The 24,930-nt window shown below is 40.4% G+C and overlaps 5 protein-coding genes across 7 annotated transcripts in view; 2 read left to right on the top strand and 3 right to left on the bottom strand.

The window, feature by feature from the left end:
• Positions 1–24,930, bottom strand: part of LOC117572308 (protein phosphatase inhibitor 2) — a 43,484-nt gene that overhangs the window by 3,295 nt on the left and 15,259 nt on the right. Inside the window, exon 1 of one of the 3 annotated variants that reach the window (XM_052005281.1) lies at positions 14,864–14,867. The exons of 1 other annotated variant lie outside the window; for it this stretch is intronic. The gene's annotated coding sequence lies outside the window, so the exon portion shown is untranslated. Of the gene's footprint in view, positions 1–12,376; positions 12,383–14,863; positions 14,868–24,930 lie in introns of those variants that run through there. One more of the 3 variants, XM_052005279.1, reaches the window with a different exon arrangement.
• LOC117571773 (uncharacterized) lies at positions 93–2,856 on the top strand. Its single transcript, XM_034254131.2, has 6 exons — positions 93–433; positions 489–861; positions 918–1,176; positions 1,325–1,685; positions 1,745–2,117; positions 2,173–2,856. Exons 1-6 carry the CDS (start codon positions 108–110, stop codon positions 2,428–2,430), a joined length of 1,950 nt encoding a protein of 649 aa, XP_034110022.1. The 5' UTR covers positions 93–107; the 3' UTR covers positions 2,431–2,856.
• LOC117567042 (zinc finger CCCH domain-containing protein 13) lies at positions 2,855–19,963 on the top strand. The gene is made up of 6 exons (XM_034246753.2): positions 2,855–3,055; positions 4,460–4,728; positions 4,790–5,036; positions 18,038–18,164; positions 18,221–19,695; positions 19,755–19,963. The coding sequence occupies exons 2-6, from the start codon at positions 4,522–4,524 to the stop codon at positions 19,961–19,963; spliced, it is 2,265 nt and encodes a 754-aa protein (XP_034102644.1). The 5' UTR covers positions 2,855–3,055; positions 4,460–4,521.
• Positions 13,310–15,089, bottom strand: LOC117567044 (uncharacterized). The gene has a single exon (XM_034246755.2). It carries the CDS (start codon positions 14,924–14,926, stop codon positions 13,883–13,885), a length of 1,044 nt encoding a protein of 347 aa, XP_034102646.1. The 5' UTR covers positions 14,927–15,089; the 3' UTR covers positions 13,310–13,882.
• LOC117567041 (kinesin-like protein Klp61F) lies at positions 20,134–24,904 on the bottom strand. Its single transcript, XM_034246752.2, has 6 exons — positions 24,536–24,904; positions 24,175–24,475; positions 22,709–24,041; positions 20,664–21,862; positions 20,341–20,604; positions 20,134–20,268 (listed from the first exon to the last, which is right to left on the bottom strand). The coding sequence occupies exons 1-6, from the start codon at positions 24,625–24,627 to the stop codon at positions 20,245–20,247; spliced, it is 3,213 nt and encodes a 1,070-aa protein (XP_034102643.1). The 5' UTR covers positions 24,628–24,904; the 3' UTR covers positions 20,134–20,244.

Genomic DNA, 24,930 nt, shown 5'->3' with positions numbered 1-24,930 from the left:
CTTGAAGAAAGTTTCTTATCAACAATCATGATATTTCCTCGCTGCATTTTAAACAATTTATGGACACTTGATTGCTGGGCAGTCTGCAACCAATCACCAAGCCAACAATGAGCAACATAAATTCAACTGCTAGTAGCATTCGTCCTCTGCCTGCTGGACTCCAGCAAGTGGCCATTGATGAGCTGAACGAAGTGCCGTCTCGAGTCTCCGAGGACATCGCTACTGTCCGAGATTGGCTGCAGAAGCAGCCTCACCTCTGTTCATGCCTCACGGATCAGTTTCTCTTGGCTTTTCTGCGCGGCAGTAAATTCAGCCTGGAGAAGGCCAAGCATAAGATTGATCGTTATTACACACTCCAGGCTGCGATTCCTGAGGTCTTCAATGAGCATCGATTGGCTGACGATCCGCAAGTACTCGAGATCATTCGAATGGGGTAAGTCAATAACAAAGTTCGTATTCGATTTGTAATTAAAGGGAACTCTCTGCAGCGTTATCCTGCGCATTCCTTTGGACGAAGGCGACACTGGTCCAGCGGTGACCATAATCAGAGCTGGCTCCTATGATACGGCCAAGTACAAATTCCAGGACATCATACGTGTGGGCTCCATGTTCGGTGAGATCATGATGCTGGAGGACGACAATGCGAATGTCAGTGGTTACATCGAGATCATGGACATGACTGGCGTCTCGGCTGCAAATCTATTTGCGCTGCAGCCGCAGCTTCTGAGCAAGTTCTCGGCGTATGCGGACGAGGCGATGCCCACTCGCCAGAAGGGCATTCACTTCATCAATGTGCCGCCTTCGTTCGAGAGCGGTTTCAATTCACTGCGCTCCTTCTTCCCGGATAAGATTAAGAATCGCGTAAGTAGCACTCCAATAAAATTCAAGTCAAAGTCGATGACTTTACTGCTTTTCAGGTCTCTGTTAGCTCCGATCCAGAGGCAATCTTTGAACGTGTACGCCGCGAGTATTTGCCACAGGAATACGGCGGCACCAAAGGCACAATGCAGGACATCCTTGAACAGATGGAGGCCAAGATGCTGAGCTATCGCGATTACTTCGAGCAATCGCGTCACTTTGGAGCCAACGAAAAGCTCAGAGAAGATGTCAGTCAAAACGAAAAGTATCCGAGTTACTTTGGCCTAGATGGATCATTCCGCAAGCTAGATATCGACTGAATTGGCGTGGCCATGTAATCCCCTCAAACGGCAATAAACTCATATCAATTTCCTCTCCCTCTTTCTCTCTCTCTCTCTGTCGCTTCTTGACTTCTTTATCAATCGTCAACTATATTATCTTATCAGCTTAAATTCGTTTAGTTGACCATTGATCAACAGAAAACAAAGGCAGTTAGTTCTTTACCGTCCTCCAGACCTTGTCAACATGCCAGACATTCGCCCACTTAGACCGGAATTGCAGAAGATTGCCATCGAACAGCTGTTCGAGAAGCCCGAAAGGATCGACGATGACATTGCTGCGCTGAGGTTGTGGATCAAACAGCAGCCACATCTAAAAGCACGCACCGATGATCAGTTTTTGGTGAACTTTTTGCGTGGTTGCAAATACAGCCTAGAGAAGACCAAGTCCAAGATGGATCGCTTCTATACACTGCGCACCAAGTACCCGGAATACTTTACTGGCCACAATGTTGATGTAGATAAGCTACTTAAATTGTTTCGCACCGGGTGAGTTGCTTTTGTCTTCTACTTCGATTCTCTTTTAAGTAACCATCTCTGACTTGTAGTACCGTTGTATTCCTGCCACGCCCACTGCATGACAATGGACCACGCATTGCCATCATTCGCATGGGCGCCTACAATCCGGATCAATACAACTTCGTCGACATCAATCTAGCTGGCGGCTTGATGCATCAGATTGTGCTCAATGAGGACGATGATGCCATTGTGCATGGTACCATCAATATATTGGATCTGGCGAATGTGAAAATGGGACACTTTGTGCAAATGACGCCCTCGTTTGCTAAGAAGATGACTGTCTTCCAGGAGGAGGCGTTGCCCATGCGCACCAAGGGCACACATTTCATCAACACACCTGGAAACTTTGACAAAGTCTTTAACATGTTCAAGCCCATGATGTCCAAGAAGCAACAGGATCGTGTAAGTCACTATAAGATATTAAAAATGTTGTATTTCTAATGTTTTCCCTCTTTAGCTCTATGTGCATGGCACGAATATTGAGAAACTCTATGAGCAAATCCCTCAGAAGTATTTGCCTGTGGAATACGGCGGCGAGAATGGTTCCATCGAGGAGCTCGTCAAGGAATGGGAGGAGCGTATTTTGGCCTATAGAAACTATTGGGTGGAGGAGCAGAACTATGGCACGGATGAGCGTCTGAGACCCGGAAAACCTGTTGACTTTGAGAGTTTGTTTGGCATGGAGGGTTCGTTTAGACAACTTAATGTCGATTGAGGCTAAACTTGTGCTTCAAATATAACTCAATAGCGATTCTTATCTAACATATGTAGTATAATATCGTAAGTATCAGATAGGCCAATTACCCGTTTGATTATTAGCTTATCGGATTTTGATAATGAAAGCATAAAGATTGCAAGGCATTCTAATAAAATCTCTCAGGTTACCCAGATATGACTATAAATCTATTTGTTATACTTCAACAAGAACAAAGAGGTGATTAAAGAGTCTAAGAAAATCAACAATATTTGGATATCAGCTCTTTAGCGACGTGAGAACAAATGGGAGAAATGCTGAAAAAGTAAACAAAACAAACACAAAAAAAAAAACATAGTCTTCCAAAATCATGTAGCATAGAAAACAAAAATAAAACTCTCGCCAGATCGGTCGAACTGAGAGATCGGCGGAAAATGTTTTCAGTAATCTTTGGAGAGTCGTCGGGATCGGTGCTTCGCTGGTTCGGTGGTTGTCTCGGAAAATTCGAAACGGAAAAGTGAACACACAGCATGTATTGAAAAATTGGAAAACGTCTGAACACAATTCACATACGAGTGCTGGGGAAAAGCGGGAGGAGGTGCCGTGAAAAGGGATCGGCAGAGTTGAACGAGTCGGAAACATAAATGTAAATGATGCCATGAATATGCAATCAGTTCATAAATTGTTCATAGTTAATTGATCATTAAGCAATCACATGAAATCAAAGATACTAATTACTTGGCCATGTTATGTATTATTGTGGCATCTCCTGCAAAATCAAATCGTATATATATATAACTAGATCTATATATACTATATGTAAAAATCTCGCGAGTTGTCTGTCTGCCATTCTGGGAAGTATTTAGACGTGAAAAGTAAAAATTTTCACATGGCGAGGCATATTCAAAAGTGAGGAGAAGATCGGGGATCGTGCCTGTGTTTTGTGTGTTGTGTGCTCTGCTGAGTTGTGTTGTGTGTTGTGTGCTGTGTGTTGATGTTCAGTCAGTCAGTCAGGCTCGACTGCTGAGATGGATGGATGTACCCCCGAAATAGTTGCTGCCTCCCCCATCCAGCTACCCGACCTTGCGATCGTTGTGAGGCAACTAAATAAATATTTAGACATTATGCGTGTCGGTGTGCGGGGCATTGCATTGGGGTTTCCCCTGCATGTTTAGCCACCTGCAGTTATACCCTGTGCTGGCTACCAAGTAGGGTATGCGCAACTGGTTGAATGTCTTATAAAAACTTGTTTCGATTATTGGAATACTTATTATTGGGTCTTCTAATCTAATCTATTTAGTCAAAACTCAAACTGCAATAGAATAAATTCATGATAGATTAAAGTTTATTCGTTCAATTATTAAACACTTGCAATTATCGCTTTGTCACTCGTGCTCTGTATGTGTGTCCACATTCATTGATCCACTAGTGGGGAAGTACTTTGGGAAAACTTCTGACTCATCATGTTTGATTTTTGTGTAGTTAAGTGCTTTGATTACCCTGTAATTGCCCCAAAAAGAGTATGCAGTACTTTGCATATACATATTTGACAGCACATGTTTTTTGAAGAACACTTTCTTTTCGCAAGTGAATGATATATATACTTCTAGATTGCTACTAAAAGGTGAAATCTTATAACATTTTAAAATATTGAATGGTTCCTTTGTCCCTGTATTCATGTTTACCCCATACACTTACACCCTATAAAGTTACCTTCTGTATACTTGCCCCTTATATATGTACTTACCTTCTGTATATACTTACCCCCAAATACTTACCCCCTATATCATTACCTTCCATTATCGTACACTTCATAAAGTTTTGTGATGGGTATGTAGTATTTTTACGTTTAAATTTCAGAAAAGAGTATAAAGTACGCTCGCTTTGTACACAACTTGTATTGTTGACCCTTCCTCACATCTCTTTATTCAAAGTGTTTACAATTTGCACTACAAAAATATCTTGGCATCTCAGCTATGCCATTTACAGGGTCTGTCACAGTCGACTAACCTCGTTGCTCTCTTTGCCTTTTCATAAATTTCATGTTTAGTGAGGCGCGAAATTGGCCAGGGGACGAAGGCGCTGTAAGGAGAGCGACCGAGGCAAGTGAGCATGTCGGCCAGGCGAGCTCAGTCGCTGCCTCCGCACATGCTGGAGCCAGAGAAGCCGCAACGTGGACGCTGTGTGGCTGCCATCTGTTTCTCCTGGAAGGTGCTCACCTGCATTGTGTCCCATGTGCTGCTCGTCTTGCTCGTTGTTTCCTATTGCGTAGGCGGCGCATATCTCTTTCAGCACTTGGAACGACCCCACGAGATCGAGGTGAGATGGCTAAAAACTACAGTAGACACTCGCTAATGTAACCGAATCTCTCTGCTCTCAGGTTAAGAAAGATATACAGAATTTGCGTTTTAATCTCACCGAACGCATTTGGCTGCTATCGGATGATGCAGCTGTGCTGCGAGAGAACGATTGGATGGCGAATGTGAGCAAACATTTGGCCAACTTTGAGAAGCAGATACTGACAGCCATCAAGGCAGATGGCTGGGATGGCGACGAGGATGTTCGCAAATCTCAATGGACATTTGCGGGCTCACTTTTCTACTCCATCATAGTGATAACGACAATAGGTAAGTAAATATAGTTTTATTTTTTATGGACTACAAATGTCAATTATGTCGGATAAGTATATTATTCACTTTATGGAAGGTTGGTTACAAAAATAAGTAAATATCATTGATTTATTAGTTATTTACACAATGATTGGTCACTCCAATTTAAGTTTCTATTGACAATCGAAGCATTAATTAGAAGATGGAATCATTTTAATGTTGCTTAAATGATTGGTAGTCCTACCTTGAACTTTAAAACGAAAAACCTTCCACACAATAATTTTTATCATATGTTGTTACATTACGATATAATCTTAAGCCAAGCTTATTTTCAACATCAATACTTTCATTGGGAAATTATATTCTAAAGGTCAGTTTGGTACCATCTGGCATCAATATTATTGCGTTATTAGTGCGTATTTATATTTTATACTTAACTAACAATGTTATTAAATTAAACTTATTAAAATAAATAACATGAAAAACATGCAAAACCTTAAAATTGCTATAATATATCATCTTATTCTAATAACACGTATACAGAGAGTGTACTCATCCATATATTGTCGGTACCTGCAATGAATTGCAGTTGATACTCTCCAGAAGGCAATGGCAAAAATTTCAATATGTCTTCCTTAAATACAAAATTATCAACTACAAGTTCCTTCTGAAAATCAAGATATAATCTTATAAAAGTCTTGAATGTTTAAATGTTCTCACTTACCAGAAACGGACAAGTGTGATTTATATTCGATTGTTTGGCTAAAGCATCAAAAACAATTTTTTGAAATGATAACTCAGTATTTGATTTTTGCATGAATTTGCAAAAATCAAACGTCATGTTGAACATAAATGGACGATACCCATTAAATTTGCGAAAAAGACTGAGATTTAATTGAAATAGTAAAATTCATTTAGAGCACTCATCAATTTAATAATACTATTTACTAACTTTTGCATTATTGAGAACTCCTTTTAACAATTTGAAGCGCATATTTAAGCCCACAATTCCACGGCCAAGCATCTTGAGATGGCATTTTTCAAAGGCACAATAGGAAGGATTCAGCACATTGCACTTTAGGTTGGTAAAACGAGTCATTCTGTATGACAATCCTCCACCGAACAATAATAAAATAATAAACGGAGCCCACATTGAAAGTTCAATTGAAAAACTAATTGGTTTAAAAGCTCAATAATATCTAAAAAAAAATATTTATTTTCATATGTTATTCGGTTTACGGAAGGTTGAGTATACAAATGAGTCGATGTTATTATTTAGCCAATAATTTGAGTTCCAATAAATAGTCGAAGTATTGCTTTGAACATGTAACTACCCTGCAGTTCTGAGCGCTAGTTCGTTGCTGGTGAAATAAGCACTTACCAGCAGACCACCACTACTTACAAAGTGGCGTCGAGCCATGCGTTTTTTAATTTCCGTTTTTGTATGAAATGTCCGCAAATAGGGTCAATCGCCACCGCCTCAATTACCCACGAACTAGTGAAATAGTGCAACATATTAGGGTCTTTAAAGAAACTACTTACATTAGACCCCATGGAACGGCCGGTAAAATAAGTGCTTACATGGGACTCCATGGAACGGCCGGTAAAATAAGTAAATATCATTGATTTATTAGTTATTTACACAATGATTATAATAAACTAACAATGTTATCAAATTAAACTTATTTAAATAAATAACCTTAAAAATAATATAATATATCATCTTATTCTAATAACACATATACAGAGATTGTACTCATCCACATATTGTCGGAACCTTGAATGAATTGCAGTTGATACTCTCCAGCTGGCAATGGCAAAAATTTCAATATGTCTTCCTTAAATACCAAATTATCGACCACAATTTCGTTCTGAAAATCAATATATGATCTTATGAAAATCTTGACCGTTTGAATGTTATAACTTACATAATATGGACAAGTGTGATTTATATTCGATTGTCTGGCTAAAGCATCAAAAACTATTTTTTGAAATGATAATTCGGTATTTGATTTTTGCATGAATTTGCAAAAATCAAACGTCATGTTGAACATAAATGGACGATACCCATTAAATTTGCGAAAAAGACTGAGATTTATCTGAAAAAGTAAAATTCATTTAGAACACTCATCAAAATAATAATACTATTTACTAACTTTTGCATTATCGAAAACTCCTTTTACCAACTTGAGGCGCAAATTTAAGCCCACAATTCCACGGCCAAGCATCTTGAGATAACAATTTTCGAAAGCACAATAGGAAGGATTCAGCACGTTGCACTTTATGTTGGTAAAACGAGTCATTCTGTATGATAATCCTCCACCGGACAATAATAAAAGAATAAACGGAGCCCACATTGAAAGTTGAACTGAAAAACTAAATGGTTTAAAAGCCCAATAATATCTAAAAATAAATATTTATTTTCATATGTTATTCGCTTTACGGAAGGTTGAGTATACAAATGAGTCGATGTTATTATTTAGCCAATAATTTGAGTTCCAATAAATAGTCGAAGTATTGCTTTGAACATGTAACTACCCTGCAGTTCTGAGCGCTAGTTCGTTGCTGGTGAAATAAGCACTTACCAGCAGACCACCACTACTTACAAAGTGGCGTCGAGCCATGCGTTTTTTTTAATTTCCGTTTTTGTATGAAATGTCCGCAAATAGGGTCAATCGCCACCGCCTCGATTACCCACGAACTAGTGAAATAGTGCAACATATTAGGGTCTTTAAAGAAACTACTTACATTAGACCCCATGGAACGGCCGGTAAAATAAGTGCTTACATGGGACTCCATGGAACGGCCGGTAAAATAAGTAAATATCATTGATTTATTAGTTATTTACACAATGATTATAATAAACTAACAATGTTATCAAATTAAACTTATTTAAATAAATAACCTTAAAAATAATATAATATATCATCTTATTCTAATAACACATATACAGAGATTGTACTCATCCACATATTGTCGGAACCTTGAATGAATTGCAGTTGATACTCTCCAGCTGGCAATGGCAAAAATTTCAATATGTCTTCCTTAAATACCAAATTATCGACCACAATTTCGTTCTGAAAATCAATATATGATCTTATGAAAATCTTGACCGTTTGAATGTTATAACTTACATAATATGGACAAGTGTGATTTATATTCGATTGTCTGGCTAAAGCATCAAAAACTATTTTTTGAAATGATAATTCGGTATTTGATTTTTGCATGAATTTGCAAAAATCAAACGTCATGTTGAACATAAATGGACGATACCCATTAAATTTGCGAAAAAGACTGAGATTTAATTGAAATAGTAAAATTCATTTAGAGCACTCATCAATTTAATAATACTATTTACTAACTTTTGCATTATTGAGAACTCCTTTTAACAATTTGAAGCGCATATTTAAGCCCACAATTCCACGGCCAAGCATCTTGAGATGGCATTTTTCAAAGGCACAATAGGAAGGATTCAGCACATTGCACTTTAGGTTGGTAAAACGAGTCATTCTGTATGACAATCCTCCACCGAACAATAATAAAATAATAAACGGAGCCCACATTGAAAGTTCAATTGAAAAACTAATTGGTTTAAAAGCTCAATAATATCTAAAAAAAAATATTTATTTTCATATGTTATTCGGTTTACGGAAGGTTGAGTATACAAATGAGTCGATGTTATTATTTAGCCAATAATTTGAGTTCCAATAAATAGTCGAAGTATTGCTTTGAACATGTAACTACCCTGCAGTTCTGAGCGCTAGTTCGTTGCTGGTGAAATAAGCACTTACCAGCAGACCACCACTACTTACAAAGTGGCGTCGAGCCATGCGTTTTTTAATTTCCGTTTTTGTATGAAATGTCCGCAAATAGGGTCAATCGCCACCGCCTCAATTACCCACGAACTAGTGAAATAGTGCAACATATTAGGGTCTTTAAAGAAACTACTTACATTAGACCCCATGGAACGGCCGGTAAAATAAGTGCTTACATGGGACTCCATGGAACGGCCGGTAAAATAAGTAAATATCATTGATTTATTAGTTATTTACACAATGATTATAATAAACTAACAATGTTATCAAATTAAACTTATTTAAATAAATAACCTTAAAAATAATATAATATATCATCTTATTCTAATAACACATATACAGAGATTGTACTCATCCACATATTGTCGGAACCTTGAATGAATTGCAGTTGATACTCTCCAGCTGGCAATGGCAAAAATTTCAATATGTCTTCCTTAAATACCAAATTATCGACCACAATTTCGTTCTGAAAATCAATATATGATCTTATGAAAATCTTGACCGTTTGAATGTTATAACTTACATAATATGGACAAGTGTGATTTATATTCGATTGTCTGGCTAAAGCATCAAAAACTATTTTTTGAAATGATAATTCGGTATTTGATTTTTGCATGAATTTGCAAAAATCAAACGTCATGTTGAACATAAATGGACGATACCCATTAAATTTGCGAAAAAGACTGAGATTTATCTGAAAAAGTAAAATTCATTTAGAACACTCATCAAAATAATAATACTATTTACTAACTTTTGCATTATCGAAAACTCCTTTTACCAACTTGAGGCGCAAATTTAAGCCCACAATTCCACGGCCAAGCATCTTGAGATAACAATTTTCGAAAGCACAATAGGAAGGATTCAGCACGTTGCACTTTATGTTGGTAAAACGAGTCATTCTGTATGATAATCCTCCACCGGACAATAATAAAAGAATAAACGGAGCCCACATTGAAAGTTGAACTGAAAAACTAAATGGTTTAAAAGCCCAATAATATCTAAAATAAATATTTATTTTCATATGTTATTCGCTTTACGGAAGGTTGAGTATACAAATGAGTCGATGTTATTATTTAGCCAATAATTTGAGTTCCAATAAATAGTCGAAGTATTTGCTTTGAACATGTAACTACCCTGCAGTTCTGAGCGCTAGTTCGTTGCTGGTGAAATAAGCACTTACCAGCAGACCACCACTACTTACAAAGTGGCGTCGAGCCATGCGTTTTTTAATTTCCGTTTTTGTATGAAATGTCCGCAAATAGGGTCAATCGCCACCGCCTCGATTACCCACGAACTAGTTAAATAGTGCAACATATTAGGGTCTTTAAAGAAACTACTTACATTAGACCCCATGGAACGGCCGGTAAAATAAGTGCTTACATGGGACCCCATGGAACGGCCGGTAAAATAAGTAAATATCATTGATTTATTAGTTATTTACACAATGATTATAATAAACTAACAATGTTATCAAATTAAACTTATTTAAATAAATAACCTTAAAAATAATATAATATATCATCTTATTCTAATAACACATATACAGAGATTGTACTCATCCACATATTGTCGGAACCTTGAATGAATTGCAGTTGATACTCTCCAGCTGGCAATGGCAAAAATTTCAATATGTCTTCCTTAAATACCAAATTATCGACCACAATTTCGTTCTGAAAATCAATATATGATCTTATGAAAATCTTGACCGTTTGAATGTTATAACTTACATAATATGGACAAGTGTGATTTATATTCGATTGTCTGGCTAAAGCATCAAAAACTATTTTTTGAAATGATAATTCGGTATTTGATTTTTGCATGAATTTGCAAAAATCAAACGTCATGTTGAACATAAATGGACGATACCCATTAAATTTGCGAAAAAGACTGAGATTTATCTGAAAAAGTAAAATTCATTTAGAACACTCATCAAAATAATAATACTATTTACTAACTTTTGCATTATCGAAAACTCCTTTTACCAACTTGAGGCGCAAATTTAAGCCCACAATTCCACGGCCAAGCATCTTGAGATAACAATTTTCGAAAGCACAATAGGAAGGATTCAGCACGTTGCACTTTATGTTGGTAAAACGAGTCATTCTGTATGATAATCCTCCACCGGACAATAATAAAAGAATAAACGGAGCCCACATTGAAAGTTGAACTGAAAAACTAAATGGTTTAAAAGCCCAATAATATCTAAAATAAATATTTATTTTCATATGTTATTCGCTTTACGGAAGGTTGAGTATACAAATGAGTCGATGTTATTATTTAGCCAATAATTTGAGTTCCAATAAATAGTCGAAGTATTGCTTTGAACATGTAACTACCCTGCAGTTCTGAGCGCTAGTTCGTTGCTGGTGAAATAAGCACTTACCAGCAGACCACCACTACTTACAAAGTGGCGTCGAGCCATGCGTTTTTTAATTTCCGTTTTTGTATGAAATGTCCGCAAATAGGGTCAATCGCCACCGCCTCGATTACCCACGAACTAGTGAAATAGTGCAACATATTAGGGTCTTTAAAGAAACTACTTACATTAGACCCCATGGAACTGCCGGTAAAATAAGTGCTTACATCGGATCCCATGGAGGGGTCGGCCCTCATAAATTAAAAAAAATTTACAATTACAATTACAGTTTTTATTTAATTTTAATTTTTCGGATACTCTTATTACTTAGGCAATTTGAGTTTTAAAATATCGTTTTTTTTGTTTTTTGAGCTGCAAGGCCTTTCTCAACTGGTCCTCAGTTATTGAATCTGGAAATAAAGGATTAAAAAAGTTTTAATATATTAAAGTGGATAATGATTTTTAAATAATTATCTTTTAAAATACTCATCGATCATAACACCAAACAAATTGTCTTCTTTTTGGGCCGCCTTCCCCTGTCATTATTTCCATAAGGTAGATTTTCTGTCATAATTTCCACTTCCTCTTCTTTAGGCACATTGTCGCTTTCAACTCTAGAACTATACATTATGCTAACTGCTCGATGTTCTTTTATTATCTGTTTATTTAAAATTTTACACATTAAACATATAATACATACATAAATTATTTTTTAAGTAACTCACCTAATAATTGATCCCGGATCCGCTTTGCACTTCTCAACTCAAATGCTTGCAAAAATTTTATCAGCTGCGTTTGAGCAAAAGAGTAGCACAAAATAAAACAAAGACGTGTAAACAAACAGCGATGTAAAGCGTAATCGAAGTTTTGTCTTTAATCTTGTGTATGCCCTTTCCACAAAATAACAAAAACAAAAGGGTTAATCTAGTAAGTACCCATGGAGTGTTCGACGAAGTAAGCAATTACCCAGGGCCAATCGCAAACTCGAGTCGACTCGGTGGTTCGACGTTCGTTTACTATAGGGTCACTTTAATAAGTACCCATGTAGTGATCGGCGAGGTAAGCACTTACCCATGGCCAATCGACACCTCCAGTTCTGCAGGGTAGTAATCCTAGTTGAAGGCCATCGCCCCACATAAGTATATTATGCACAATCATACTCACTGATAATCAGAAATAATCTTCAATGAAGTTAATTTTCTAATTAAATTAAAGAAAATAGTTGAGAGAATCATAGTCAACTTTGGAAAAGTAAATTAATTATATGTATCAAAATACCTCAATTAACTATAGGCCCACTATTCCAACAGTAAACACTAGGAGGCAGAAATTTGTATTTAACTTTACTTACTTTTCTTTTTTTAATAATTCACTTACCAAGTGATTTTGAATGCGAAAAGGATAATAAAATTCATTTTCTTTTTTTTTCATTTTTAGAATTGTATTTATAAATGTTAATCAAGTAGCACATTGAGAGTCACTTTATCAATCCATTTATTGTCGGTAGCTCCACTAAATTGAATTTGATATTCTCCAATTGATAAGGGTAAAAATTTCAGAAATTCTTCGCTCAGTACAAAATTATCGACCACAATATCGTTCTGAAATTTAAGACATGAACTAGCGATAATTTCTTGGACCTTTCAACATACCACAAATGGACAAGAGTGATTTATATTCGATTTTGTGGCCAGAGCATCCATTACAATTTTTGTAAATGATAATTCGGTTGTTGATTTTGCCAGAAAATTGCAGAAATCAAAGGTCACATTAAACATAAATGGACGAAAACCACTGAATTTACGTAAGAGACTCAGATTTACCTGAAATAACGAAAACTATTTACAATACTTATAAAAACTTATAATATTGTTATTATACTAACCTTACCATTGCTAAGGGGTGGTTTTAAAAGTTTCATTCGTATATTTAAGCCCACAACTCCTCGTCCAAGAATCTTTAATTGACATTTTTCAAAGGCAACATAGGAAGGATCTACGGCGCTACACTTCAAATTCGTAAAACGAGTTGTTCTATATGATAATCCTCCGACGGATAATAATAAAAGTATGAACAGAATCCACATTGCGTGTCCAATTCCAAAACATAACAAAACAAGTTATTTATGTGGCAAATGTTTTTCAATAACTATATCTGATAAACATTATTGATGATTTTATGGAAGGCTGCATTACAAACTCGTGCCAATTATTACCATTATTGTCAATTAGATTTAAGGTCGAAACTTTAATTGAAAAATGGCGATTATACCCTTTAAAAGTTGCTTAAATGATGGGTAGTCTATCTATACTGCAAATACATTTGATTGTATTTTAATTGACAGAGGAATCAGATATATATAAAACATTTTACCCATTCTTAGAACAGTTCTTAGAGTATGATCCGGTTAACTGCAGACTGCCAACTTCAAAATATTCTGGGCTGCCACTTCGATCCTGAGGGCTGCCACTTTGATTTTAAGGGCTGCCACAAGCAATTAATAGCTTTCATATGAATTCAGCTATAAAATCGTAATTAAAAACTTAAATTAAATACTTCCCAAAAAAATGAGTGCTCGCAAACAAGGTCAACAGGGACAAGCAAGCTCGTCATTTATTAACTACTATAATACTAATACTTTAAAATGCTATGCTAACTGGGCAGTGAGTTGAGATGTGAGAACGTGACGGTCTCTAAACCTTCTTGAGCTTATTATTAACAGTCGATGGTGTGCTGGCCACATTCTTAGCGCTCTTGCCCTCGGCCACCGCCACCGCAGGCGACTTCTCATCGTATCCAAAGCCGCCAGCTCCATAATTTCCACCAAAGCCCGTTGGAGGCAGTCCAGCCTGACCCAGACCAAGTCCCGCCAGTCCGTAGCCCTCGGTGAACTGCGGTCCGCTGTATTGATTCCCTGGGAACTGTCCCAGTCCAGGATATTGTCCACCAGCTGCAGCAAACTGATTGCTGTTAAAGTCTGTGCCGGCGCCTTGATAAGGATTGAAAGGATACTGATTACCAGCACCTGGATATTGTCCCAAGCCAAGTCCTGCGCCAGATTGCGCGCCACTAAAGCCACCAAAGTTGCCAGCGCCAGGATAAGCTGCACCCACTCCAGGATAAGCAGTTGCTCCTAATCCCGCACCAGCGAAATTGCCAGCGCCGCCTAGACCGGGATAAGCTGATGCTCCTGCGCCGCCATAAACACCGGGATAGCTGCCAAAGCCGAGACCATTCTGTGCGCCGCCAAAGCCACCAAGACCTGGCTGATAGACACCGGGATATGGATAAGGCTGACGCCCTATGACACCAGTGGGTCCTCCAGGACCCACAAGCACTCCAGGACTGCCTCCAGCAAAGCCACCTGGATTGGCAAACTGACCTCCAGCTGTGGGCTGACCTGGGTAGGCACCTTGATTGCCATAGGGATTGAATTGACGTGTGCCAACGGTCGGTGAGCTGCTCACATTGGGTTCGGCATCCACGTAATCCTCGATTTCATCGTTCTCCGGCTCACCAGGCAGCGGTCTTCGGGTGGTTGGCTCCCGCCTCAACTTGTTGTCGTAGGAGTTGCGTATGGAGGCGGAGCGATCAATATCCTTGTCGCGAAACGCGCGCTCTCTGCGATTGTAGGTGCGCCACACCCACTGATCCTCTCCAGACTTGGCAGTCACTGAAGTTAATAAGCAAAGCGTTAAGCAGAGCGTCAGCGACGCAATGAAGTAACTTTTTCGCATGATTCACAACAGCTGGGAACTGTCTTTGTTTGTCTTTCTTTTCTTATTTTTTTGGACACCGACTTTGGCAACTTGGAAGCGTTCACACACTGACCCGTATTTCTCGCTCGACTGCAAATTTCGAACTCCGCTCGCGACTCTTGCTCTCGACAGAATAATTCGGCAATGCGAGCGGCACACGCTACTTATATAACAATCGTCTGGTGGGGGGAGTCGCAAAACAACAAAAATCAGTGGAGTGTGCGAGGGAAGGCTGGCGGGGGTGGGTGACTCGGCAGGTGCGGCACAGCGATCAACAAAACTCGAGCTGACGGCTGTCAGCAATTTGTGCTATCTGCTCCACTGTGCGACCAATGAATCAACATAAACAAATAAGCTAAAGTTGGGAGACAGCGACTGTTAAAATACCCGATAAATGGCTTATAAAAGAGCTTCAATAGCTTCTAAGTAGATCGACTGATCGTTCTTAAATTTTAAAGAATTATGATAATAATGTTATTTAACAAATAAGCTAAAGTTGGGGGACAGCGAATGTTAATTTTAAGTATTTACTTCAATGACTTCTAAGTAGATCGACTGATGGTTCTTAAATTTTAAAGAATTATTATTATAATATGTTATTATATGTGCTAAAAAGTTTTTCTATTTTTAAGAGATGAAAGCGCAAACATGACAAAATTAGGCAACATACTTGTACCTGATTGATCTGCCAAGATTAGTTTGATGTCTCTAGTTTCTATAATCTCTGAGATCTCTTTGTTAATAGGGAATGACAGATAGACAGACGAACACAACTTTGCCGTCTAAAAAGCTTAAAAATATATATAAATTCTTGACAAATGCTTTCTTAAGTTTCTTTTGAATTCCCGCTAAAGTAAACCACCCTTCTACCACTAAAGTGCCAGGTATAACGAGGCAGACGTCGAGACGCACTCAACGATACGCCAGATTTAACAGCAATCAGCGAAACAAGAAGATCGCTGAATGGGTTGGGTTGATTCACGTTGCCAAAGAAATGCCCACAAACCGCAAAGAAACGCATGAGCTGAGTTCTGCTCTGAACAGTGACCAGCTGATCAGTGATCAGTGATCGCTTAGTAAGGAGGAACTGCTGCAATCGGCTCATCACGATCACGTCCAAATCGCATAAATCGATCGAGCTCTTTTCGTAATTGATCGTTAGACTCGCCTTCAAAAGGTTTTCCCTGGAAATCACAATGAGTTGACAGTTGAAACTTGTACTACATAATTAATGTCCATTAACTGGGCTCAGATCATCGACTGCAACTATTGCTATAAATCTAAACAAAAACCGAAATGTCGCTTATCATTCAGTTGTGTGTGTGTGTGTGGAGTACATTTTTGGGGCTTTTTCGGATACAGTTTGTTGCACACAGGTTGATTGGCCCACTGAGCGTGCCGCACGTGAATGACCTCTAAAATGGGACTCCGATTGGGGTCTAGACTGCGACGAGAGGGGCCCAAATGGGTTGAAGGGGGGACAGGAAATCCAAATATCTGAATTATTATTAATGCGTTCAAAACAAACGCAAGGTCAAGCGCGTCTGACCGAAGATGACTTGTTAGTTTGGGTTTTTTTTTGGGGTTCGGGTTTGATGATGAGAACTTTATTTCACTATCTTTTTTGTTTATTTGTTTTTTGCACATTTCTCAATTTGGAGTTATGACTGCGACTTGGCTTAGTTTATTTGGTGTGGCTTATTTAGTTAGCCAGCTTATTTGCCACAAAATAAGTTTAATGACCGGCGTTTGTTGGTCTAACACCAGACATACACACCCATTAGCTAAACTTAAGACATAGATATATAGATACATTTATACAAACACTTCCGCATTTCCGCGGCAAAACTTGAAACGCCTTTTTCGTACTTGTCTCTCTCACTTGCCGCGCGTGGGAGACGATAATAATTGGGTTAGTTTCCGATTAGACACGTAATGCCCATTAGCATTTTGCCCCATTGCCAAAACGAATCTTATCTAAAGGTCAAGGCACACAAAAGCACCTAGAGAAAAGCCAAAACAAATGCAGTTCTCTTTGATTTGGAGAATGTTTAATCTAAAGTGACCGTGGTGGAAGTCGAATGTTGAGTTTAGAAAATTGCAATTGTTTGTTTAAATTTGATTTTAATTAAAATTGGCCAAAATGTGCAATATCATGCAATGCGCAAACATTGTAGTAGCAAAAATGTTATTGTATTGAAAATTAATATTTTGTATTATATCTTTTAATTACCTCAACAACTTTAGTATTAACTGTAAACATACAGCGTACTACAATATAATAACAAAACAAGTATGAAAGCTAAGAAAGAACGGTATTCAACTCAAAGTATACCAATTAACCCCAAAAATACAAAAATATACCATGGGTAATATATAGTATATTGACAAAGAACTAGTATCTGTAAAAAAAACTCCTACGTTTTTAATCTGATCGCAACCAAATCTTCAGTAATAATAAATAATGTCATTGTATGTACCAAACAACGTGATTGAAGCTTCAATTACTTTATGCCGAACGATTTTTTTTGGGCGTGGGCGTGACAAAATTTTAAGTATTGTCAAAAAAAGTCAAATCTATATCTCTTATAGTCTGTGAGATCTAGGTGTTCATATAAACGGACGGACAGACGGACATGGCTGATCGCTGTTGATGCTGATCAAGAATATATTAGCTCTTTAGGTTTGAAGATGTCTCCTTATAACTATATAACTATAACTAATTTTTTTCATATAAGAGTCTTTATTTTATGTTTAATAAATAAACTTTCTAGTTGATACTAGTTCTAGCAGAATTGCTTAAAGATAACTGAGAACTCTCATCTCGTAATTTTGAAGGAGAATTAAGAATAACTAAGCTAAATTAAATTATTTCGCTAGCCACAGGAACTGCTATTAAGCAGACACATTTCTTCATTGGCATAAGTAAATTTAGCTTAATAAAAACGTTAGATATTCATAAGCCATATGCTATCTAAGTTTAGTAACAACCATTAAAGCATGACCACTTACAACTCAACTTACCCCCGTTATTCATTCACATGTGACAATTGCAACTCCGAATCCAACTCCACTGCTGATGCTGGACAGGCTATGGCCACATATCACCGCGCACGGACTGGGGCAAGGTGACAACGATCTTCTACGCCATTGTTGGCATCCCATTGATGCTGCTCTGTCTGTCCAACATTGGCGACGTGATGGCCACATCATTTCGGTGAGTGAACTCATTAAACAATTGCTTGCTCTATTGTTGAAATGTCTGTCATGCAGTTTTCTCTACTGGCGCATCTGTTGCTATGTGTGCACCCGATCAGCGAAGCGTCCAAAGAGTCGTGATCGTCGCTCCAGGCAGCGTTCGATAAGAATGCGGCCACAACGTGTGGCATCCAGAAGTCAGCCGCCGCCTTCGTTCCGTCGCTCCATGAAGCTGACACAACGCTCGAATAATGACTCTGGTCTGGGACCTTCAATGGGTCATGCTTATTCCGATCCCGAGCTGCGCTACGGACGAGGTGCTTACGATGATCGTGATCGGGAACGCGATCGCGACTTTGGTGGCGGTCATCGTGGCAGCAGCGGACGCCAGCGACGCCATCAACAGCAGCAGCAACATCAGATCTACACACAACCACTGCAGCATGAGCCTCGCCAGCGTCACACCATCTACGGAGATGAGTACGAACCGCAGAACTTCAATCGTGCCACTCGATACAGCAGTCGGCAAAGGCAGCGCGATCGCATGCGAGATCGTCACACTGTGGAGCGAGAACGTTATTTGGGCCACTCCAGAACACACATTCATGGATCCATCGATGACTTTAGCGACATGAACCCGCCAGCCAAGCGTGCAGCCAGCGTACGCTCCGTGCGTTCACCACAGCCTCAGCATCAGCATCACCAACAGCAGCAGCAGGAGACGCGTGCCTCACGTGAATTGCATCGTCTTCATTCGGCGCCGGGACGCGCCAAGTCGGTGGATCCGCGGCACAACTCGTCACACTACGAAGATGTGGATGAAGATGTGGTGCGGAAAACGCCCATTATACCCAATCGCTATGCACTGGACGATGATGATTTGGCGCATCGTGGACAGCAGGCGAGGAATGCGCCAAGAAGTCAATCGATGCCCAGATCGGCGCATCGTCGACGTCAGCGTGAAATGGAGCGCGAACGTTCACCGGCACCTGTTCACCATCATCAACAACAGCAGCGTCCAAATGGAAGACGTGCTGGGAGCTTGGGTCGCCAGTCTTCGCGCTATGGCAATCATCTGGAGCCGCCGGATTACGATGCGGCGCCGCAGCGACAACGACGAGGACGTTCGCCACGGTATCACGATGACTATGTGGAGGAGAGCTTCGATGAGCAATCGCTGTACGACGACAACGATATCTATGAGGATTACCCGGTGCGTCATAGTTCACGCAGTCGCGAACCACGTCGGGAGCGGCGTCGCGAACGTCGTCTGCCTCCATCGCCACGCATCATGTCACCCATGGGATTTCCTGTGCAGCGTCAGATACGAAGACGTTCCAGCTATGACTACGACGAAGAGGATTCCACGTATGGCGATGACTATGGCGATCGCTTTGAGTTAGTGCCCAAGGACAGACCTGTGCCCATCTGGCTGTGCGTCTTTCTCGTTGTGAGCTACATTTTGGGTGGTGCTGTTCTATTTGCCTTCTGGGAGAAATGGTCTTTCTTGGACTCGGCGTACTTCTGCTTCATCACGTTGACTACCATAGGTGAGTAATACATCTGATTACTTGGCAGTTAGTAAACTCTTAACATATCTTTCCTTTAGGTTTTGGCGACTTTGTACCTGCAAAGGGTGTCAAGGATGAGTCGGAGCAGTCGATAGCCTACTGCTCACTCTATTTGCTGTTTGGCATCGCTTTGTTGGCCATGAGCTTTAATCTGGTGCAGGAAGAGTTCATAGCCAATGTCAAGGAAGTGGCTCGTCGCCTGGGCATTTTAAAGGATGACGAGGACGAGCAACAAGAGGCCGACTAAATCTAGTAGATACAAAAACATCAAGTATGCTATTTAAATAGGGAATACATTTAATCTTTATTCAACAAGAGAGCTGCAAGTCATCACTTTTCACTGTACTTGGTGCAGAAATGTTTTGTTTACTTCATGTGTAAATTGTAATAAGAAAGAATCGATAATGAAATTGAAATCTCAAGTGAAATGATAAATTATGAATAATGAATAAAAATAGAAAGGAACCGTGCAAATTATATAGACAAGAAGTGTTCCAATTAACGCCTTAAATGTTTATTACTGCCATCTCAGGCCATGTTCTCTTTGTTGTGCTGCAAGTGAAAGAAAGATAACAGATATGTTAATAATTGTTCGTCTGGTTAACATCTCAATGTTTGACTTACCCTATTAAAGGCAGGTGAACCAATTGGCGAGTTGCGTGGCGAATTGCGCGGCGAATACTTGCTGGGCGTGAGGGAGCGTGACAAGGAGCTGTTCCTTTGTCCATTCGCAAATGGCTTCAGAGTGTTGGAGCTGCGGCCGTTGCCCGAGCTGCGTTTATTGATAATGCCAGCATTGTCCACGGGATCAATGGGAGTGGAGTTCATGATGGTCTCCGTTTCAGACAGTTCTTGAACCGACTGCAGTGATTCCTCTGGCTCGCTGCACTGGAAAAGTAAATTAAGATTAGTCAAGTTTAATTCAAATATTGGACTTCACAACTCACCTCATCAATGGTGGCTGTTGTATCCAGATCAGACCAGTCCTGCTCCTGTCGATAGCGTCGCACAATGTCCTGATGCGGCGATGTGGCCACCAACGTGCGTGGATAGACAAAGTCACGCTTCGAGGGCGTCGCACCAGTTGGCGCATACGTTTTCAGTTCGCTCTGATGGAAGTGTGAGACACTCTCGTGGCAAGTCTCCAGCTGTTGACGCTGCACATTGGCATGCTGGGTCATTTGCTTGGCCAGCTCTTCGATGAGCTCGCCGGTGATGGCGGCATGGCCAATGCCCAACTCCACATCGGTGGTCATGATCTGATGTATCTGTTCGGTGGCCAGTTTCAGTTGCTTTTGCTGTTCATCACGCAGTTGCTTCGCTTGCTCCTCGTTGTCGCCGCACAATTGACGCAGCTGCTGCTGCTGGGCACGTACCATTTGCATGCTGGACTCGGCCTGCTTATCGCTTGCCTTGCACAGATTATCCAGCTGCACGTGAAGCGTGGAACACTTCGACACTCCATGATCCACATTCAGCGTAGCCGCTTGCAATTGACTGCAGAGTTCGTCGCGTGCCGCTTGAGCGGCAACTGTGCTCTGTGTGCCATAAGCTAGCACGCTGTTGCCGGTAAGCTGAGTCTGCTCATTGATCGCCACATGGCTGCGCTTCAGCTGGCCCACGCGTGCGCTCATGCTGCCCGTGTTCTTGGCACGCTGCTGCTGCAGCTGCTCGAGTTGTTGGAGCAATGCTTGCTCTTGTTGTGCCAGCTGCTCCTCGTAGGCCAGCTCCGCTTGCAACTGCTGCAGTTGCGCTGCATCGGGTGCACTTAATGTGGTCAGCTGATTGAGCTGCAGCTGCACTTGCTCCACATGCTGTTGCACCGCCTTTGCATTCCGTTCGATGATGGGCGCAAAGCCATCACGCATATTGTCGAGTGCTTCTCTGTGTCGCATATTGTTCGCCTCCAACTCCTGCAGATTCGCCTGCATGTCTTCGCTTAGCTGTGTGCGTCGCTGCTCCATGTGCTCCAACAATTGAGCCAACAACGCTTGGCTCTGGGCATCGCCATTGCTGGCCACAGCGCTGACAAACTTCGTCTGCAGCTGGCTATGTGCGTCCAAGGATTCGCAGCAAATGTCGCGCAAGTTGTTGATGCTCTTTGTGGCATTCGCCACCAGACGCTGATGCACGCTGGTGCAGTTGGCTGTAGGGGAGAAAGAATTTTGTAGAATTAATTACTTAATTCAGTCGTACTGTAAACAAATTTGAGATTGAATCAATAAATATGTCTGTCACCTTACAATTAAAATATAAAAGTGATAAATTGGGATTTTAAATTAATATTTGAAATCCCAAGTGAATAAAGTATTATCCACTTATTGTGATTTGATTCAAATTATAAAAATAATAAAGATATTGCAAATGGGGAGAAATCAAAATTATCGAGACCATTCCAGTTTTTGTAAATGTTAACAAAATCCCGTAAAATTAAAAAAAAATCTAATGAAAATAAAATTTGACTTAAGGAAATATTCTAGAAAGCCCTGAACATGCAAAAACATAATAAAAAGAAAAAACAAGTAAGAAAGCTACAGTCGGATGTGCTCGATTGTGAAATACCTGTTACGCATTGTGAATAAAAGGGAAGCTGTGGTATATTAATTTTAAAGTATACCATATTAATATACCGTAAGAGTACTACAAATATAGCAAAAGATATATTCAGTATATTGGTATACTAATACATTGAAAATATACCAGATCGTCAGTCAATCAACTAGTAAGTAGGCGTTTTGCTCATACAAAAGTATTTAATTAATAACTACAATTTAATAACCAACATCTATTACAATTGTAATTGTTAAAAGGTTCTAACGAAAACGCTAAAATGCTTAGCTGCTTCAATATTAAATTAAAGGCATCATTATGATCATATCACATCATCATCACATCCTAACTTGCTTTTCTAAATTATGCCAAATGGAATGAACAGACAACTTTATTTGGTACTGAGGCCCTAAATATTTCTATTTAGAAGTAATTGACTTACCCAACTCCTCGGTCAGCTGCTGTGTTGAGCCCGCATGCTGCTCCTGGTACTGTGCCAAGCTGCCATCGAGCATGCCTAGATTTTCCCTCATGCGTTCTGCAAACTGTGCGCATGTGTTGCGTATCATATCATCCACCTGACGACGTCGCTCAATTGTGCCATGCAGCTGATGTGTATCGTCGGTAGCCAAATCGGCTGCAGCGAGTATTTGATTTGCCTGTGTGGTCAGCTGTTCCTCGGTCTTGACATGCGACTCCACCAGCTGTTTCTTCTCTTTGTAGCGACGCTTTGTTTTGCTGAGCACCTTCTTGGTGAGCAGCAGAGATCCTTTCGTTTCACTCAGATTCTGCTCGGTGCGACTGAGTTTCTGTGTCTTCTTCACCAGACTCATGCTGACTTCGTTGAAGATCTTCTCTTTGTTCTGCAGCTCATCCTTCAGTGCCTTGAGCAGCAGCATCTTCTCATTGAGCTCACGCGTCTGCGAGTCCATTTTGAGCATCATTTCGCCGTAGGTATCCTCGGCCAGATAAATGCCATTCTTGTCGCGTGCTGCCATCAGATCACGCTTCAGTTTATCAATCTCATCGGTGTACTCCTTGAGTACCGTCTTCTTGGTGAGCTTCTGATTGACTTCGGGTTTATTTTGTATATTCTTGGCACGATGCGCATACTCCAGCGTACTCAGCGTCTCCTCAATGTCCTTGTGTCCCGGCGAGATTGTGGCTATAATCGATGTCTTAGTGCGTCCACCGAGAGATTCCTGCAGCAGTCTCGTTAGTTTGGACTCGCGATACGGCACATGAGGAGCACGATCCACTAGAGCAGTGATCACACGGCCCAAAGTCAACAAACTCTGATTGATATTAACAGTTTCCCTCACACGTATTCCTTTTTCATTGCCCGCCTTCGAGACGTTCTCACTGCCAGCCAAATCGACCAGATTCAGTTTGCCAATCTTGAGCATCTCCTCGCCATCGATGCCATTCTCGCGTATGTGCACCACAATAGAGAAAACGGTGTGTGAGCGGGAAGATTGCGCGTTCATCAGTGTGGTTGCCGTTTTACGACGCTCTTTGCCCTTCTCCAGCAGCTTGTAGACATCGTCCTTGCTATGCACGGGTATCTCTTCGAGACCCTGTATGATCACAGAACCCTTCTTCGAGCTGTCGTCAAAGATGCGAATCTTGACATTGTCATCGGTGGAGAGGAGATCGCACAGTTCCTCGTTGTACAGTTCCAAGTAAGAGATACGCATCGTATACTCCAATTCCATCATGCGTAGTTCATCGAAGAGATGGCTCAAAGCGCGCGGTATAATGCCAATGTCCGAGTCCTAAGAAACAGCAATTAATTAGGGATTATAACAGCAGAATTCTTAGAATTTAACGAGGTCAGCGACACAGTCATAAAACTGGTTTTGCTGCTGGTAAATTAAATTCTAATGCCAGCACAACTGTACTACTCACATCTTCCCAGGATGACTTCAGCTCGGCACACTCGTTACCCACCATGGTGTGGGTTTTACCAGTGCCCGTCTGTCCATAGGCGAACACCGTGCAATTGTATCCAGCGAGCACTTCCTCAATGAGAGGCGCCACCACAGTGCTGTACACATCACACTGTCGTGAATCTGGACCAAAGGTACGATCGAAAGTGAACTTCTTCGTGAGTTTCGAGTCCACAGTGTGCCGCGTCACAATCTCCTTGGGCGGTTGCACATCGACAACTTCCGCCGAACGTATACAACGTTCACGTGAGTTCAATGGTCTGTTGTATGGACAGCATATTAGCTTACAGTTAAAGGTAAACTATTATCACTCGACTCACCTGACGCGCACATAGACCTGAATGTTTTGATTCGATTTGCGCGCTGGCTGCTGCTGCTGACGCGAGCCATTCGCACCCGATGTTATGTCCATGTCCCGAAAAGACGCCAACTTGAAATAACTGTGCTTCTGTTATTCACTTGATTGTGTGCGTGCGTACTTCACTTTAATTGCGCTTGCAATGTATCACGAGTTGTACTCTTGAGTGCTTATGTTGTGCGAACTCTACTATATGTATAGTTTTCATATAATTAGTCAAATTCCTTAATGAATTTGTATATATCACAAGCTGCTGCGGTGTTGCGTCGTCCGTTCGATTTTGAAATGACGCGAAAAATGTTCTTACGCTACTAACCATGTGTACACACTGAAAACACTATTTCGCTGCTGAAATGT

Source organism: Drosophila albomicans, chromosome 3 (genome assembly GCF_009650485.2).
Source record: "Drosophila albomicans strain 15112-1751.03 chromosome 3, ASM965048v2, whole genome shotgun sequence".
Taxonomy (NCBI): domain Eukaryota; kingdom Metazoa; phylum Arthropoda; class Insecta; order Diptera; family Drosophilidae; genus Drosophila; species Drosophila albomicans.
Note: the sequence above shows the minus strand (reverse complement) of the source record. Positions and strands in the feature narration are given on the sequence as shown.